The sequence below is a fragment of the Semicossyphus pulcher genome, unplaced genomic scaffold (assembly GCF_022749685.1).
Source record: "Semicossyphus pulcher isolate SPU_LCO1_2020_fin unplaced genomic scaffold, fSemPul1.0.p SCAF_7, whole genome shotgun sequence".
Taxonomy (NCBI): domain Eukaryota; kingdom Metazoa; phylum Chordata; class Actinopteri; order Labriformes; family Labridae; genus Semicossyphus; species Semicossyphus pulcher.
This window is the reverse complement of record NW_027211748.1, coordinates 8299921-8318754: the sequence shown is the minus strand read 5'-3', so window position 1 is coordinate 8318754 and position 18834 is coordinate 8299921. Positions and strand designations below refer to the sequence as shown.

Here is an 18834-nt window from a genome sequence, read left to right as displayed (position 1 = left end):
TGCAGTGTACAGATAATATAAAAGTCCAGTGTGCATTAATGTAACGCATAGAGTCTGATTTATAGTCTTAAACATTCATGAACTGTTGAGTGACCGGTCTGGATGAAAGACCATGTCATGAGTCCATGTGTTATAACAACACATGAGCATCCCACGCTGAGTGAGATGTCTGAGGGAAAATGTGCTATATGGTCAATACAGTATGTTCCCCCTCCTTTCTTGTGCTTGAGCCCCTGTGCCCTAAAGTGTCTTTGTACGTCCCTGGAGGAAGCGTACTTTTCTTCAGTCCATTATCAGGTTTCACTTAGAAAACGGAGTGAGTGGCTTGTAAATGTAAACATACCTATGAGTTTCCTTGCAATGTAGAGGTAATAGCAGCAGCTACGTGTAGCATGCTAGTAGTTGTAGCTATAGTGGCAGCAGGTCCAGTGGGGGCTGTAGTAGCAATGGTAGTTGTGGCAACGTGTGCGTGATAGAGAGACAGAGTAAGAGAGAGAGAGACAGTGCACGCGCGCGTTTACGTATAGGGTAAAGGATACTTTATCTATTTCTTCATCAAAACACAACCTTATGTATTATTTCTCTTATTATCGACCCCGATGAGAATCGTGTAAGTTGATAGCATTTACAGGATAAGTGTTTTATGGGTTTAATTCATGAAAGCCTGCGCGGTTTCGTTTTGATGATCCCACTACTATACACGTCCGAGGGCGTGCGCTGCGCCTAGCTCGCTCACTGTACGTGACGTCAAACCAGCATGGCGGTCAAGGTGACTTCGGCATCGCTCTCTAAGCGATTTTCAAACTCCTAGTTTTACATGTCTGCATGTGTTCTGTTTATTTTCATGTGTAGGAAGTAACAAGCTAGACTCGGTGGTCCTGTCGGGGTACGGTGGCTCGGATGTGGTGTGCTGTGAGGCTGTAGCATCACTGGGCTAGCCTCCGCCCGGCGGTGGCTGGCCTTGATGAGACATCCACAACCTCTGAGTTAGCGAGATAAAGCTAAACAGCTATCTGACTGCTAATACTGTTGTGATAGAGTCACTAACGCTGACTTGAATCGCTTCTTCTCACAGGACTCGACTCTATGTCCGTTTGAGATCGCCCTCTCGCGTTTTGCAGCTTTAAATCCTAACATGTCATTGCAGCTGTTTGTGTCCTCTTCCTGTGAGTACTTTGTGCTTGCTAGTCGGCTACCCGGCTGTTAGGTTAGATAGAGCTTGTGGAGAGCTCTGACTCGGTTGATTGTTTAGCTAGCTGCCTAACTTGCCTAACTTGATTGTATGTCAGGGTGCAGTCGTTTAGCTTTGATTGTGTGCCTTTGTCGCAGTGGGACGTCTTTCTCCTTCACAGCAGTGGACGTTTCAAGGAGACTCAAACACATAGCTGTTTGCGTGTTATGCTTCATTTCTATCGTCTACACCGGCTGCAACACCTGCTTTACTCAGCAGCCCTATTTTGAAAATGCAAAAAGCCTCATTCAGTTTGTCAAACAATGTCGTAATGGATTGTGTGCTGTTTTAGGTGCAATCTACCAAACGTGGGGATCCAACTGAGCTGAAAGCAATCTTCCAAAAGGTAAGGTTAACACAGTTTTCATCCACACAAAATCAGTGTTAAATGTTTGTTTGTTCAATATCAGATGCATGGACATAGTAACGTGTTTACCCCTCTTGTACAAACACAACATGTATTAGTGAAATAGCTCTGGGTGTAGAAACCAGCTCACCCAGGGCTGTTGTAACTTGCTCACTGAGCTTGTAAATTTTCTCATGGGGTTTAAATTACAGCATTAGCCACAGTTAAAGGTCCATCACAGACTGCTTTTGTTATAGTGTTCATTAATAACTGTTACTGAATAGCTTGTTGCTAATCATATTTATCAGGCAACCTAACATTAGTGCTGTTTCTAACAAGAGTTGAAGTTAAACATAATTGTGGTTGATACACGTTGAAGCAGCAAAAGCTGTAGTGAGTTGAGGTGTTGTTTTAGTTCTGTCCTGCAACATGGCATCAATTTGACTGTCCAGGGTTGAAGTCCTTTCTTAGGAGAATCAGTTTGTTACACTGTCTCCAGCACAGCGCAAGCAAGGACTTGAATGTCCTTGTGCTTTATGGTTCAGAGAGCACTCTCTGTGTGCTTATGTATTGAAATCAGAGAGAGTCAGATTAAAGGCTGAAGCATGTCAGAGGATACACTGGCCTGTGTATGACCATGAGATGACTGTAAGAAGAATAGGTTTGAACCTTCACCTTTCTCCACTGTCTGCAGCATACAGTATGTGATTGTTGTGTGGGCCAGCAGTTGTTGGCACCCTGAAATACATATGACAAATAGCATGCTCAACCCAAAAGACATTAGTGGACATGTGCCTGTTCATGCGTGCAAAAGTGTTGGCTAGTGTAATTCTGTCATGCAATGGCCGCAAGATCAATGACCTTGGCTTTTGAGGTTGTGCATCAGAGTAGTAAAAGATCTGTGACAGAGCAAGGGGATGTTTTTATGAGCCACTAACATCAAAATGAATTTGAACACCTTTGCTAGTTATTTGCACCTATACAAAGTTAGCGCAGCACTGAAAGAGTGCGTCAGTTCAGTGCAGTAAGGTGCAACGTTCACCTTCATAATGCTGTATTATGTTCTTAGCTTGTGTGACTACATTTTTCTGACTACTAACAAAGATCCGACTGCAAGCCTGTTACTTTGTAAGAAAGGTTAAAGGGCCTGATATTTACATTGTTGTCAGACCTGTAAAGCTAGGAATATTAAAATGTGTTTAATAATGCAAATTTCTAATCATAAAACACAAGTAAGTTGTTGTTTAAATAAAGACCATTGTATTTAATACTTTTTTAAGTCGTTAAAGGGACATTTTTGGCCCACGTGCCACCAGTTGAATAGATCCAGAGTATTATTGCTTCACTGTGGTTCAGTAAAAGCCATGTACTCTTCATGATCCACACTCATGCCTCTGAACACTGACCAAACAGGCCTTGAGCAAGGGCACTGTGAGGGTTAAAAAAGCTGATTGTAATCCATGCTTCTGAGCAGGATTAACTGCTGGTTATGTAAATAACTCGAACCCAACTTAAGAGAAAATAAAATGGACCCCAGTAAGCAATACTTGTGATTGTTTAATATAGTAAGAGGTTGTCATTCAGAGAAAAGAAGTTAGCATCAAAGCTAATGTTATTATTTATTCCCCCCCTCAGTATGCCAGTGTTGCGGATAAGGATGGAGAAAGGTTCATGACCCCCGGAGACTTTGTCCAGAGGTATCTAGGACTGCACACACAGATCCACCACAACCCCAAAACTGTCCAGCTCATCGCTGCTGTGGCCGACACCACAAAGGACGGGTACGTACCGACACAGAAACGCACACACTCAAGCAAAGCTTATCATCACCGACTGAAAGTTTATCGAGTCATGTTTGATCAGCGCTTGGCATTAGAGCCACTTGGAGATAAGATAAAAAGCCTGATGACTTCCATTTATCAGACTGTTTGTGTGTGCAGTTATACACGCACAAATAAGTCATGCATTCTGCTGATCATTTGACTTCGTGTTTGTATCTGTTTTACCCAAAATTGAAAGTTATCTCAGTTATGTCAGCTGTAGATAATTTCACGTTACAATTTTCAGTATATGTTTGCATCTAACAATGTTTTTATTTAAAAAGTAAAAATGAATGAAAATGGAGAAAGACAGAAAATGTGGTCCCTTTAAAGCAGTAATGTATGATTTGTAACAGTGTGTCTTTTTCTGTCTCTTCCACCTCTTATGAACTCACAACGGCAGGCTGATCTCTTTCCAGGAGTTCCTTGCGTTTGAGTCGGTGTTGTGTGCACCTGACACTCTCTTCATAGTAGCCTTCCAGCTGTTTGACAAGACTGGAACTGGAACCATTTCCTTCGGTACGGGCCAGTATGCTTTCTTTGTTCCTGCTGCAGTTTAGGGTTCAGTTCACATGATTTCAATGAATAGAAAAAATGACTAAGGACAAAGCTTTGTACACTTAAATGTTTTCAGCCGTCTGTTTTTGAACTCTTATGATTAGTTACGTTACACTTAATCCATCAGTGTCTGTGTGTGGGCTGCGTCATAGGAAGTTACACACTTTCCCGTGGTACACGTGAAGAAAGAATTTTCTAACATTGTTAACCAGATTATTCCTCGGTTTAAGTCATTAACATGGATGGACTTACATAATCGCTCTAATGCAACTTTTCTTCTGTCCTTCCTCCCTCTGCTTTCTTTCTTGACACACACACATTTTCCTTCAAAAAACCTGTCACAAAGACAGATAATTTATTCCTCTTTTGAATGTGTATTTTATGTGTATTTTTGCTGCAGAGAATGTGCGGGACATCTTCAGCCAGACCACAGTGCACCATCACATCCCCTTCAACTGGGACTGTGAGTTCATCCGTCTGCACTTTGGCCACGACAGCAAGAAGTGCCTCAGCTACCTCGAGTTCACCCAGTTCCTGCAGGTCCGCCGATTACACACTCACTCATCAGAGTGTTTTTGCTCTTGTTTCACTTTCTTCTTTCACTTGACTATATTTAAACTCAACCTTTTGGTGTCGGGTGTTATTCATTTCAGGAGCTGCAGTTGGAGCATGCACGCCAGGCGTTTGCCCAGAAGGACAAAGGGAAGAATGGCGTCATCTCTGCCATGGACTTCAGTGACATTATGGCCACCATCAGACACCACATGCTCACACCATTTGTGGAGGAGAACCTTGTCTCTGTGAGTGTTATACGTTTTTATGACATTTCTCTCAGGCTACAGAGAAGTTTGAGTTCAGAGTGACAGTGGGAGAAGTGTTATTTTCAGATGGCTGTTCTACATTCATTTTCATAGCTTGAAGCTCAGCCATTTATGTTCTTTATAGGCTACAGTTCTCCCACTGTTTGAGGAGCTAATACTCGAAGGCTAACTGGATCAAGACGTTTTAAATTTGGCCCAAAATATTAGAAAGAAATCCTTATGTTCTGATCACTGACTAGCTTCCATTTTTTGAAGGAAACAAGTAAATGTACAGAATCAGACTTTGCTTTAAGTTTCATGGGAGCATAATAAATTATTCACAGTCAAATCAGTACTTGACATCCTCTGCCTTCCCTCCAGGCTGCGGGCGGCAGCACCTCTCACATGGTTAGCTTCTCGTACTTCAATGCTTTTAACTCCCTCCTGAACAACATGGAGCTGATTCGTAAGATCTACAGCACGCTGGCTGGCACGCGGAGGGACACGCTCGTGACTAAAGGTACACACAGATTGTTGCATTACTGTGATGTTTCTGCTTTTCAGCTATGATGTGTGTGAGAGAGTACCAGGAATGTCTATACTATTATTAAAGCAATTCTCTCTCATCTGTGTCCTCCTGCAGAAGAGTTTGTTCACGCTGCCAACAAGTTTGGTCAGATCACTCCCATGGAAATTGACATCCTGTACCAGTTATCAGGCCTGCACTCCCCCTCTGGGTAAACAATCACTTTGCTACTCACTTAAAGTCTGTGATAGAATCTGTCAGGCCTAAAATATCCTGAAATATATAAGAAATTATCATCTGTGTGGAGACAGTGATGTACATAACAGAAATGCATATCTGTGCATCAGGCGCCTGAATCTTATTGACATTGAGAGGATAGCTCCGTTAGAGGAAGGATGTCTGCCCTACCACCTGGCTGAAAGCCAGAAACAGGTAGGATGCTCATGTGCACCTCTAAATATGATGTATCACACATTCTACATTCACACCATGAAAACAGGACTCTTACATTAAAAACTATTTACAGTGATGGCATTATTGACAGTTCTCATAATACATATATCCAATGGTCTCATCTGTGATTCTCCACCAGGCTCATGGGGACACCTCCAGGCCTGTGTGGCTGCAGGTTGCAGAGTCAGCCTACAGGTTCACCCTGGGCTCCATTGCTGGAGGTGAGTTATCCTGTGATAGGGGACATATGGGCCGCTGTCTGTTGTACACAGCAGCAGTTAAAGTATCCAGGTTGTTAATTAGTATTTGGTCTGAGTGTGTGTATGTGTTTGAATAGCTACGGGAGCGACTGCAGTGTACCCCATCGACTTGGTGAAGACTCGTATGCAGAACCAGAGGTCCACAGGATCCTTTGTGGGAGAGCTGATGTACAAGAACAGCTTCGACTGTGCTAAGAAGGTGCTTCGCTACGAGGGCTTCTTCGGCTTCTACAGAGGTAGGACACAAAGGCAGTGATGGTGGTATAGTGCTTACCGTCCTTCCCTTCATTTTGTTGCCATTTTATCCTCATCAGGCCATTAATTTCTTGAATACATATTTGCTGTCATAAAATTTGCAGTTAGCCTGCTGAAAAAGCCTTCAGCATGTAGTCAACTGATAGGACAAAAAATATGGACTCTTGGATTAAAAAATAATCTACTGTATTATTATATAATGTAATTACGGGTTTATTAATCCAAAATTAATCACATATCAATAATTTTGGTTTGAAGCATTGCATTGCAGGTAGACTTACTCGGTCTGCTTCACCCTGTTTTTTTATGATTCATTTTTCAAAATTAACATGTTGGATTCTTTGGATGTTCACTTATTTTTGAAGCTGTATTCATCCATCTTTTCTTTGTTTGTTCAGCCATAGTAGATTACTGTTTACTCGCAACACTTGCAGAGACCGGAAAAGCAGCCGCTTAGCTCCGCCTACCCTCTCTGGCAACGCATCACTAACTGGGCGCCGCTTGTGATTTTTTTCTGCGAATGTCGCACCTGACACCCAGTCCACAATAATACTATGTACTGCAAATGCAAAGGCTTCCGTTAGTGGGCCATAGGCTCAATCACCATTGTGTTACCTCATTCGAGGATAGATAGTGACTTAACAGACATTTATTTACATGAAAATCTTCGTGATTATTACTTTATGGAATTTCCTAATATTGTAGGAAGTGTGAAGAAATCAATTTGTTACACTTGAGAATAGAGTTTATGTACATGTGGCGAAATTGTCTATCACACATTGTTAAGTTAAGTAAAGATAATTATTGTACCTTGACATGTATTTCACATGCAAACAATAAAACTGAAGACTTAGGGATGTGGTTATTACCTCTGCTGTTTTGATAGGCTTTTAGTCAGTCTATATCCAAAGGTCATTAACGATAACGACAGTCAGCAGATTGTTTCATGACCCTGCCTTTTGTCTTGTTGCGCAGCTTTTATTTTTGTCTGACACCTAAGGTTTCGTTTTTCTTTTGTTCCTTATTTTAGGATGTACTGCTTTAATGTGCGTCCTCGTCTTTATACATCATTTGTAAAACTCTGTTTGTCTCTCTCAGTCAATCCCTTCATGTTTTTTACCTTCATTTCCTTATTCGTGTTTTTTTCTCTTGCTCATGTTTGACCTGTAACATTTATGAAATGAGATCACTCAGTTCTCCCATGATGCCCCACAGGTCTGGTTCCTCAGCTTATAGGTGTTGCACCTGAGAAGGCCATCAAACTCACAGTGAGTGCCTCCATAAGCATTCACACACTGCTTGAAAATCTAATTAATTTAAACAAAAGGGTTGACAAGATAAAAAAGCTTTAAGTCTGTGTAAAAATAAAGATTTATAGGATGAAAGAACTTAAATCAAGCCAAATTTAAGAAGGCAAAATGACTCTCATGCCTGCTGTTGTTTGTGTCCCACAGGTGAACGACTTAGTGAGAGACAAGTTCACCGGAAAAGACAACACTATTCCTTTTTACGCTGAGGTTATGGCTGGAGGCTGTGTAAGTCCCAAACACTTGTGTCCCGCTCCATCAGTGTGTGAATGCATCAGTGATCATTAGATAAGAAGAAAAGCAGATGCAGTCAGTCACAAAAGGTGTTTGTGCTTCGTTATTTATAAGGCCATTAGACAGTAACTCGTGCATGCAGTCGCTTTAGTTTTTGCATTAACTTGCTTGCAGAGTTCTAAATGACTTTACTAACAGCGGGCTGCAATGCTAAATTGCAGAAACTGTCATTGTCCAACGCAACATGTTTTTTTTCTGTTTTTGTTTTTAGTAGCGTTGTTCATCTTACACACATTGGCCCAGCACACCTTACCCTCCGAGGAAATGGCAAAGTAAATGATTGATCAGGATTGAATTTTTACTTGATACTTTTATTGAGCAAGACATGGCTCCCATCCCTCAGCTGCGTGCATGTAAGATGCAGAAGCATATTTGTTTTTATGTAGGTGTTTGAACAAGCGTTTCTTATTTATTCAGGCTGGAGGCTCTCAGGTGATCTTTACCAACCCTCTGGAGATTGTGAAGATTCGCCTGCAGGTGGCAGGAGAGATCACCACCGGACCTCGAGTCAGCGCACTCAGCGTGGTCCGTGACCTTGGCTTCTTTGGCCTTTACAAGGTAACGTGTCTTTGAATGCAGCACAGCCTTCTCTCAGTGTGTGAAACAGACCAATTTGATTTAGAGGCACTCTCTCTCTCTGTGCCTCTCACATTCATAGTCTACTCCCGAGCACTGTCTAATATATCTGTCTGTTCTTTGTGTGCCTCTATAGGGTGCTAAAGCGTGTTTCCTGAGAGACATCCCCTTCTCTGCCATCTATTTCCCTGCGTACGCCCATCTCAAGGCCTACATGGCTGACGAGCAAGGCAGGATCGGAGCTTTGCAGCTTCTCACTGCTGGAGCGATTGCAGGTATCTTCAGATTGTGACCTTGAACAGCAGAAGCAGTCTGTCAGGGCTCCTTCAGAACATAATCCAAGCATACACCTGCACTGTATTTAATGAAATACTGCATGAGAGAAATGTATACCATTTTATTGGAACCGAAGCTGCCAACAGGTATATAATCTGACATCTTTGTCTCTCTGCCTCCCAGGTATCCCTGCAGCCTCCCTCGTGACGCCTGCTGATGTCATCAAGACGCGTCTGCAGGTTGCAGCAAGGGCAGGACAGACCACCTATACAGGGGTCATTGATTGCTTCAGGAAGATTATGAGAGAGGAGGGCTTCAGGGCTTTGTGGAAGGGAGCTGGAGGTGAGTGTTTGTGTGTTCCTGCACACATACAGAGTGTGTGTGTGTGTGTGTGTGTGTGTGTGTGTGTGTGTGTGTGTGTGTGTGTGTGTGTGTGTGTGTGTGCATGTGTATGTGTCTGACTGACAGTTTTTGCATTCTAACTGGGTTTGATTCTCTTTTGTCCAGCTCGTATGTGCCGGTCCTCTCCTCAGTTTGGCGTGACTCTGGTGACCTATGAGCTCTTACAGCGGTGGTTCTACATTGACTTTGGAGGACAGTAAGTTGATCTTCAGTTTGTTTAAAGGAACAGTTAGGTCACTTTTGTGGCCTTTTTTTTTTTTACCAGTTTAGACAGCTGAGAAGTTGTTTAAGGTAGAGTTTGGAAAAGCACATCAGGATGCACTTGTAGGATTTATGGCCAGTATTTAAAGGAGCGATTCGCCCCTGGAAAAAGCCACTGTCATTCACAGCTGCTGTTCTCTGTAATCGATAGAAGCAAAAATATTTGAAATTGGCGCCATAGCTGTGGAGAAAGTTGTACAAACAGCTCGTGGTTTCGCCCATTCTACATTCCTACAACACCCAGCGTGCATTGCGGCCCTCCCTCTGAAAGGAACGGCCCAGCGAGAGACGCTAGAGTCAAATGCTACCGTTTTCCAGTCAAGGACATTGATCGCTGCCGGCAATGGCTCCGGAAAAAAATCTCGAAATACGACGAGAATATACCGGTGGATCGTCTTAAAAATCTTCAGGTCTGCAGTCTGCATTTCAAACCTGACGATTTTGAACGAGACATGACATCGGAGGCGGGCGTCCTAGATTGAGGAAGTGTAGTTTATCAAGCTCCCTGGCCTCCGCCAGATGACGTTTTTTACGTAGTCTGGTGGAGGTTTTCCAGGGCCCATTGGAGAAGCGGATAGCGTCCTCCAAAGAGAGTGAAATTGCATTTTTTGTCTACCATAATGGCATTAGCTCCCCATAATAGCATGATAGGACTGAGGTTGAAATATTGGTGAACTGGCCCTTTAAGTACAGAATATCTGGCTTTAGAGACAGGAAATAAAAGTGTGAAACTGCCTTAAAGCAATATTACAACAAAAACATTTTTTATTCTATATATGATTGTTCAATAATTGCCTATCCTCCTCTCTCTCCTCTGCAGTCGTCCAGCAGGATCTGAGCCCACGCCCAAGTCTCGCATCTCCGAGCTTCCTCCGATAAACGCAGACCACGTTGGAGGATACCGCCTGGCTGCAGCTACCTTTGCCGGGGTGGAGAACAAATTTGGCCTCCATCTCCCCAAATTCAAGTCCTCCGGCGTGGTGTCCATACATCACCCAGAGCCAGTCACTGCTGCACCGGCCGAGGCCCCGTAGAGATCTGAGTCTCCATATCACCATGCCATCCCTACTCTCCTCTAACCAGGAGCCAGACACTTAGATAGATACACAAACAAAACAAAACACGCACAATTACATACACTCCGCAAATAGAGGGCCATTAAGTTAGGAACAAACAACAGCAGCCTGTTGCTCTGCAGGGTGACCACGTGCTGCGCTGGTCCCCAGCCAGTGGTGGAGGTGAAGAGCTGGCTGCAGCTGTGGATGTAAGCAAGCGGACAGCGACGGGACCAGACTGTGTTGTATCTTCAGTGGCTGGACGCTCCTGGCATCTCCATTTTTTTTGTGTGTGTTCTTTTTTCCAGCATTTGTATTAAGCAGAGCCTTGGCACTCCTCTCTCTCATGAGTAGCATCATGATTTTTATTTTTCTCTCTGGCACTCAGTGTGAGTCGGACTTCTCTTATTGGACGGCAGGCATAGAAAATATTAGATTGGTCAGCACGGTGTGTGTGTGTGTGGGGCTTCACTCTTGCTTGGTCCTCAGTCAGGAGGCTATATACTGTACATATTGTATATCTGTACTGAGAGTACATTAACAGGAAGCAGTGAAGCAGATGTTACGAGGCAGAGCATCGCAACGTTCAGTAAATGTAATGTTAAGGCAGCGTGGGGCCTTGGGTCCTGGTTTCAGAGAATCACTCTTACTGATGTACAGAACTTTTCGATTCAGTGTTTTCTTGGTGAAACAAGAATCATGAGCAGAGCAGAATTAGGTTAATAAATTAAATGTATCTAAATTCAGTCATTGTATTTTATTGAAATAAATAAATCATCCATATGGTTTTAATTTTAACAATATGTCTAGAGTTTTATTCCAATGGAAAAGTGCAACCATTAACTGTATGAGGAACAGTAACAGGAAAGAGTACAGTACAATAAGTCTAAGCAGAATACTGATCTTCTTCATGTTATATTAAACATGGTTGCTACGGTACATTTTTTAGCTCATTCTAAACATTGAAGAGAAAGCGTTTTTTAAGCTGAACTTTTTCACCAGCCTGGTGAGGTTGGACTGCTGCATCGTGGAGGGGACAAAAAGCTGGATGGAAAAGCAAAATAATAAAAAACAATCCATGTTCTGTGAAAATAGTTTCCAACCTCAGCTGAACATCTCAATTTAAAACTTCATGTAGCTTATTTAGATCCTCTTAAAGAGGACGTGTCAGGAAACTGTTCTCTACTACTCATTACACAGGTACAGAGTATAAAACAATAACCCTTGGTACAGAAAAACATTTTTTAACTGTACTAGTGTCAATAAATTCAAGGCAAGTTTAGTAACAGATTTTGCCTGGTAAAAACACCTGTAGTGCTAATTTTAGGAATGTACTACTCAAGCTTTTAGTACAAAGCAGCATTTTTTAAACAATACACAAAATCTTTAAATAAGTGTAACCACCAGAATAAATATTAAATATTGTAGTGGTTAAAATATAAGTGACACACTCCTGCACAGGCCAGAGTGTGCACACGTAAGCACGACGTGCTGTATTAGTCATCAAGTGCTGCTGAGGATAAAGAGGATCTGATTGTGATATGTCAGCCTTTCTTATGTCACTCTGTTGAAACACTTGGCCGGCCAGGTGCACAAGCATGTCCGGAAAATATTAAAACATGTAAAAACACTCAAATGGTAATAAAAAGGTGCAAGTACAAAGGTTTGCATATTTAAAAAAGGGCTGAGTTGGTTGAGGCCTCAGGAGAAGAGCAGTTTCGGGAGCCCTGAGGATGTTATCAAAGCTAGAAGTTTAAAGTGGACAGCCACATCTGTGCTGATAATCACTTCCCTGTTTTCCCTTTTCACCCACTTAACTGTAGTTTCTGTAACACTACTGCTACCAAGACATTCATTGTTCCTACACATACTCTAAAGCTCTTAAAGACACATTTAAAAACACATCTAAAACTCGTCTAAAACTGTCTTTTCTATCCCTTCTAGCTCTGCACATCTCCTCAGGCCAAAACATGTAGTGGGTGGAAAAGCTGGAAGCCAGTGTGGTGTAGTGTGCTATAGGTGTGTCACGTTCCGGAGAAATATTTATGAGCGGTTGTCAGTGTGGAGTTTGTGACAATCAGACGTTAGCCAGTTCCTCAGCTTCATCTCGGTTCTCGTTGATCTCGGCCAGCGTCCTGACGAAGCGCGTCCACTCGTCAGCCTTGGGCACGCAGATTTGCTGTAGAAAGACAAAGAATAAAGCATCAAACAGCATGTTAAGAATCTAAAACCAATATTATTTTTGTTCAGTTACGTAACTTGAAGACGGGATGCGATGATGCCTTACCTCTCCTACGTCGTAGACCTGCACCTGTCCATCCGAGTCCCCAGTGGCGATCTCTTTGCCTGAGTGAGCCCATCTCACACGGTTCACTGCCGGAGCGCCCTCCACACTCACACTGGCTGTAGGAACCTAGCAAAACACACGGCAGCTTAAAAAAGGAGGTGGTCCACTGTTGGTCTGCAGAGTAAGAACACTATATGGAATAATATTAGGAATATGAAAGACATTTTTGGAAATACACTTTTTGTAAAGATTAAACAAACAAAATACAATGGTTTAATAAGTGAGCTTTAGAGGTGCTGGTAGGCAGATTTTGTTACCTTTTGATAAGGCTAAGCTAACCCCATGCTAGCACCAGCTACATTCAACGTACAGACATGAGAGTATCGACCCCTCTCATCTTACTCCAGGAAGCAAAGAAAATAAGCACATTTCCCAAAATGTCCAAACATCCATTTAATACGTGAATCAGTCTATTGTGCCTACTTCAGTATCATTGTTGAGGTTCCACAGGTCCAGGCGTCCAGCCAGGTCCACACAAGCAAACAGAGCAGGGTGTGTTGGAGACCACATGGCATCGTAGACATAGTCACAACTATCCTCGAAAGAGTACAACGGACGGGTACTCTGTACATAAGAACGAGAATGGATTCATGTTGAAACACGTGACTTTCAGTGCCTCCTACAGTGTAACAGGCTGTGTGTGACTTCAAATGTCTCACCTTCGTGCTCCACAGTTTGACCGTCCAGTCAAAAGAGGAGGAGATGAAAAGATGAGAGAAGTCAACAGGTCCTCCAGCGCTGTGACAGCTCAGACCAGTCACCGGACCGTGATGGCCCTCAAACACCTCAGTGATACCGGCCTTACTGTAACACAAACGTGAGAATGTGAGGACCCAAAAGACACGCTGTTGCTTTCACATCATTGTAAGCCAATCAAAAATGTGGTGCTAATTAGGACATGAGGTCAAAGAGCACTCACCTCCCGTGGCGGCAGGCTGTGTAGACGGAGCCGTCCTCGCTCCCCACCACAAAGTTGTTCACGTCGGCCAGAGGAAACGCCATGGAGGTGACAGCCACAGCTTTGCTCTGTTTGAACACCAGCTCCAGACTGTCCTGAAGAGAAAACACACACAGACTCAGACTCTCTGACAAACCAGCTGGTATTCATGAAACCCTATCTTTACACGACCCGAAAAAGTTGAACGTACCTGTGGCTGAGAGAGCATGTCGAGACTCCAGGAGCACATTTTACCGTCGGTGGAAATGCTGATCAGGTTGTTAGCGTTTTGGGTTCCCACCACGTTCACACAGTAGACTGGGTGCTGAGCACAGCAGAGCACAGTCAGGAGTTAGACAATATATACTAATCAAGACCAGTCAGCAACATGTTAAGATGAGGAGTAGAAACTACCACAGTTGTGACTGTCTGTAGACATTAATTGCCTCACCGTGTGTGCAGCTGCAGACAGGGGAGTTCTCTGAACAGGGGTGCGCTTGTTGCTCCTGTTGTCCCATAAGACAATCTGTCCAGAGTAAGTCCCACCCACCACCAGGTTGGGGTGAAACTTTGCAAACCCGACTGACATCACTTCTGACTGGAGGGAGAAAACAATACAACTGAAATATATCTTATTCTGCTAAATGTTTGGTCGCATGCATGTTAATGACCTCCTTACCTGGCAGTGGAAGATGTACTCAGGTGTGCCTTTCTTGTACTTCAAGTTCCAGACCAGTGCCACTCCGTCAGGCTCGTGGGGAGCATCCTCGTTATTGTTGTATGAGGCCACAAGCAGCTCTGGATACTGAGAGTAACATAGCAACCAAGTAGAGGAGAATGAGGAAAAGGCAAGAACTATCTACACAAAGAGCTTGAGTCCATCTCAGGGTTCTGACCCACCTGAGGAGACCAGTCGAGACAGGTGACCACTCTGTTTTTAGTCCAGCGCTCATCTGCAAACTGTCTGTTCAAGAACAGCTTTGCACCGGCCTGCAAGTCACTGAAAGGGACCAAAAAAATAAATTATTTTCAACTCTGCCTAATATCCGATTCTAAAACAAAACCACAGTTTAGTTTAATGTTCCTCACCCCTCCTTATCCTCGAGATCTCTGCCGCTGTAGTCAAAGCAGACGTCCACCTGCTCGGCCAGAGCTCTCTCTACAATTCTGCTGCTTCGCTCGAAAGACGACAAGAACTCCTCAGAGTGCAGGACCTGCAGCTTCTCTTCCTCTGTCAGCTCTTTGGGAGAGTCTATAAAACAGATAATTCAATATGAGAGAAGGAAAAAAAACAGACAAGATGTTGCTTACTTGTCACATACTGCTAGATGCTGAGTATCATTACTTCAAGCAAAAGCAGTACGGTAAAAGTAAGCTACGCCAATTACAGCCAGCTCACACTATGAAAGTCAACAACTGTCTGTACTCACCGTCCTCTTCCTGTTCGCCCTCATCATCTTTCTCCTCCTGGGTGTCCTCTGCTGGTGCAGGGGCAGTTATCTCCTCATCCTCTTCCTCATCTGAAACACACCGAGATTTAAACAAGTTTTACTCTGATTCAATCAAAAATAAAAAGTTAAGAAAACATGCTTATGTTTGTTTACCTGCTTTTTGTTCGATGTGTGTCGGCGCCTCGGTGTGTGTCTGTGTTTCTTTGGAGTAGGACACCATTTCCCTTGGGATAAAGTCCACCTGGGTCATTTTGGACATGCCCAGCCTCACAGCTCCACGTCTACACACACATACCATCGGGGGAAATAAGCACACACAAAAACACAAGTTTGCAACAGGAAGAAGAACCTATTGCAGATTTTATGTAGCAACATGAATAATGATGTACAGACATAATAATAACACGTTTAGACAAATCTAACATGAAACCACAAAAAACTGAATAAAGCTGGAAGACAAGCTAAAGGAGAGAGGAGGAGCAGTACCCCATGAGCTCAGAGTCGGAGTGGAGTTGCAGAGTAGAGGGGTCAGGATCCCAATGCAATGTCCTTTTACAGCCAAACCACCAGACGGTGTTAGTAAGAGAAAGACAGGACGGACAGAAAGAAAGTGGAAAACAAGAGGATGAGAGCAAACGCGGAGGATGAGCAAAGTGAGAGATGGAAAAGACAGGAAACAGAGTGGAGGACAGACAGAGAGAAGAAGAAGAACGGAGTGCGTGTTAATTGAGAAACATCAGCGTGCCGGTGAAAAAGCAAAGAGGAGACAAGTCAGAATTCAGCAAGTATATTCACCATGTTAACACACACACAAACTTGGCATGCAGGTATAACTTGACATTACATAAAAATGGACTAAAACCAACCAATCCCCATCTCTCTCTCCGTCTCACACTCACACAGACCTTGGTCCCGCGTTTCCGTCCCCAGAATCTTGGCTTCCTGCATCGCTGCCCACTGATTTGTTGGAGGGAGACATGGGGGCGGGGACTAGGTAGTGAAACAGACACGTATCTTCTGTTACTACCCTCAGGGACTGAGCTGTGAGTGCGTGTAGTAAGTAGATGAATGGGTGAGTGAGTGGGGGAGAGAGTGAGTGAGGGAGGGGAAAGGTATGGAAGAAGTGTCAATGAGTGAGTAAGTGTGTGAATGAGTTTGCATGCGGTAAGGAGGACACAAAATAAAAGGAGACACAAAAGGGGAGAGAAGAGAGAATGAAAATAAATGGCAGGCAGGTTTAGGTGTCATGCACAAAACAGTTATGTAAAATGTTCAGATATTGTGTGAGGTTGGGTTGGGTGGGGGGGTGGGGGGTTTGGAGGTGAGGGGAAGTGACGGAAATCGAGCAAAAGTTAGAGGTGACTTTTATAAACACTGCAAATCCAACAAGCAAGCGACCAGGAAACAATGGGACATAAGAGAGGGTGAAGTGTAAAATACAGAAGCATGCTGGCATCGTAAGTTTACCATGCATGTCAGGGTTGATGCCGACACTCTGCAGAAGAGCATCCGCCTCCCTCCTCTTCCTCTCCAGGTCAGAGTCTTCATGACCGGCAGAAGACCCACCGCCCGCCTCGGCACCACGCTTTGAGTCTCCCTACAGAGCACAGAAAAGACTAAAAACAAAGCAGCAGCCTGGAAAGTTCCGCATGCGTGGAAGTTATGTCTTCTACCACTCACGTCCTTTTTTTTCTTCTCCTCTTCTTTTCTCTTCTTCTCCTCTCGAATCTGTGCGATCCGTTGTTTCTTCCTCTCCAGTTCAGCCTTCAGCTCGCTCTTGTCCGACATACTGCAAGAGGAAGAGATAGTGTTACAAGACAACAGATTTATTTTTCAATTAATACATATAATAATTTATGAGTATTTGATCATTTATATGATTTGATTTGTTTCACTCAGTCTGTCCAAATGGACTACATGTCTGAATGGACACAAAGGCTTAGAGGGTGTGTATTATGTCTGCAACTGATATCAGTCAATTTATTTGTCATTAAGTCATTAATGACTGATTAAGTCATTTTGTAATCTATATATTATTTGTTCTATAAAAGGTCAGAAAAATGACCAGATTAAAAGCTTCAAAGTAAACTATATCAGATATGGCCCAAAGCATAGCCATTCCTGCACTGTGATTAAGCGTACAGACAGAAAAAGGGTTTAAAAAAAATCTATTGATAGACTTCCTTGAATTATGACAATATTTTTTATATATCAAAAGCATTGTATTGCTTTAATTGCCCTTAATCCCTCTGATCATTATTGTATAATCCAAAACTAATCTGTTAATCAGCTCTGAGCTGGTGTTTGGACAATAGTCTCCTTGCCTCAAAGCTTTACTGCAGATCTATTTCAGAGCTAATAGATTAGTTATAGATAAACTGACAACTATTTTGACAAGTGATTATGTAATTTTACAAACAAATTGTCCTGACATTTTAAGGATTAAGCCAAGATGAAACACCTATTCCACAACTGCAAGGTCATGTATTGTGTACTGCACCACAAAATGTCCTTATGTTAAGGAAATTTTGCTTTGCCTTGTGACTTTAAAATAATAAGCATTTCCAACATCAAAATTGCACCTTTCAGCGCTACAGTATCCAGAGTCAGATGTTTGGAGCAGTAGCTGTTTGTGCAGCACTAACACTGTAGCCCAGGGCCTGTCACACTGCTAGCATGTGAATCACAGCCAGCTGCTGAAAACAATGTTCTCTTTATCCGTATTTTTTTTCTCCATAAAGTCGCGGCTTACCATTAATGGATAAGAGAGTTTTTTAGTCCAAAAATATATAAATTATAAAATATAAACCCAGAAGATAATTAAAACCTTTAGTTATATTTATACTCTCAAACAATTTGTGGTTTATTATTTCTCACTATTCTTAATATATTACAAGTAAAAACTAGCAGCGTTTTGTATAAAAATTTTGCAGCTGGCATAAACGACAGTTACAATCTGGTTATGTCCTAATCCTATTTATTTGTGTCAATAACAATTGGACAACCGAAATGCTCCAATCCCACTCCACCCACTGTCATACTGACTGCTTATGAAAGCAAAACTAGCAATTGTGTTAATTTTACCCTGTTTCTTCATTAAAAGTTTCTACTTTGGAGAACAATTCGTGTTAAGAAGGCTATCTACTGGTTTAATTATTGTCATACGTCAAACAATGTATTTTATTATCTAACTAACGGAAACAATGTCCGCACAGATATCTAGCTTAGCCGTGTTAGCATGCTAATCTCCATGGCACCCGGCGGGCCTGCTGTTATAATAAGAGACTAACGGTAGCATCGCAAACCAACGCCCGAACCTTTCTTCTTTACTGTCCCGTTTACCATGACGTTTAAAAGCAACATAGTTATGAAGACATGGTAAAATACCTGATATCAGATGTTAGATTTAGGTTGACAGACGACAATAGGATCCAGTTTCACGAGGGTTAAGTCTAAAGATAAGTGATGGTGGTGGAGACTGATGATGCTGGAAGGGAGACAGTAGTTTACGCCGCTGCGCCCTTCTTCCTTGGCGGTTGGTCGGACAACCGTTAGTGTAGCGTACTACCGCCCCCTGCTGGCTGGAAAAAACCCAAAACCATATCCCTGAGAATTTCCTGAGGTGGAAGAGATATTCTTTCTTTAAGTCAAATCAGCAATAATGATCCATTATAGGCTA

At 42.8% G+C, this 18834-nt stretch overlaps 2 protein-coding genes across 9 annotated transcripts; one reads left to right on the top strand and one right to left on the bottom strand.

The window, feature by feature from the left end:
* The first annotated feature begins 698 nt into the window (after positions 1-698).
* Positions 699-11221, top strand: LOC138612264 (electrogenic aspartate/glutamate antiporter SLC25A12, mitochondrial-like). The gene is made up of 18 exons (XM_069685581.1): positions 699-769; positions 1524-1577; positions 3213-3358; positions 3801-3916; positions 4356-4495; positions 4609-4755; positions 5137-5275; positions 5399-5492; positions 5629-5713; positions 5874-5955; positions 6072-6230; positions 7465-7517; positions 7704-7784; positions 8268-8408; positions 8563-8701; positions 8886-9044; positions 9210-9300; positions 10186-11221. Exons 1-18 carry the CDS (start codon positions 758-760, stop codon positions 10397-10399), a joined length of 2052 nt encoding a protein of 683 aa, XP_069541682.1. The 5' UTR covers positions 699-757; the 3' UTR covers positions 10400-11221.
* LOC138612265 (dynein, cytoplasmic 1, intermediate chain 2a-like) lies at positions 11171-18631 on the bottom strand. Of its 8 annotated transcripts, none has more exons than XM_069685582.1 (17): positions 18543-18631; positions 16836-16944; positions 16623-16752; positions 16055-16196; positions 15642-15704; positions 15309-15436; positions 15135-15224; positions 14794-14956; positions 14605-14704; positions 14384-14509; positions 14156-14302; positions 13916-14029; positions 13687-13820; positions 13427-13571; positions 13191-13331; positions 12708-12833; positions 11171-12599 (listed from the first exon to the last, which is right to left on the bottom strand). In XM_069685582.1, the coding sequence occupies exons 2-17, from the start codon at positions 16941-16943 to the stop codon at positions 12498-12500; spliced, it is 1959 nt and encodes a 652-aa protein (XP_069541683.1). In that variant the 5' UTR covers position 16944; positions 18543-18631; the 3' UTR covers positions 11171-12497. The 8 variants fall into 8 exon arrangements, with proteins under 8 accessions (XP_069541683.1, XP_069541684.1, XP_069541685.1 ...); XM_069685583.1 differs by having other exon boundaries at positions 16061-16196; XM_069685584.1 differs by having other exon boundaries at positions 16055-16145.
* Between the last annotated feature and the right edge of the window lie 203 nt (positions 18632-18834).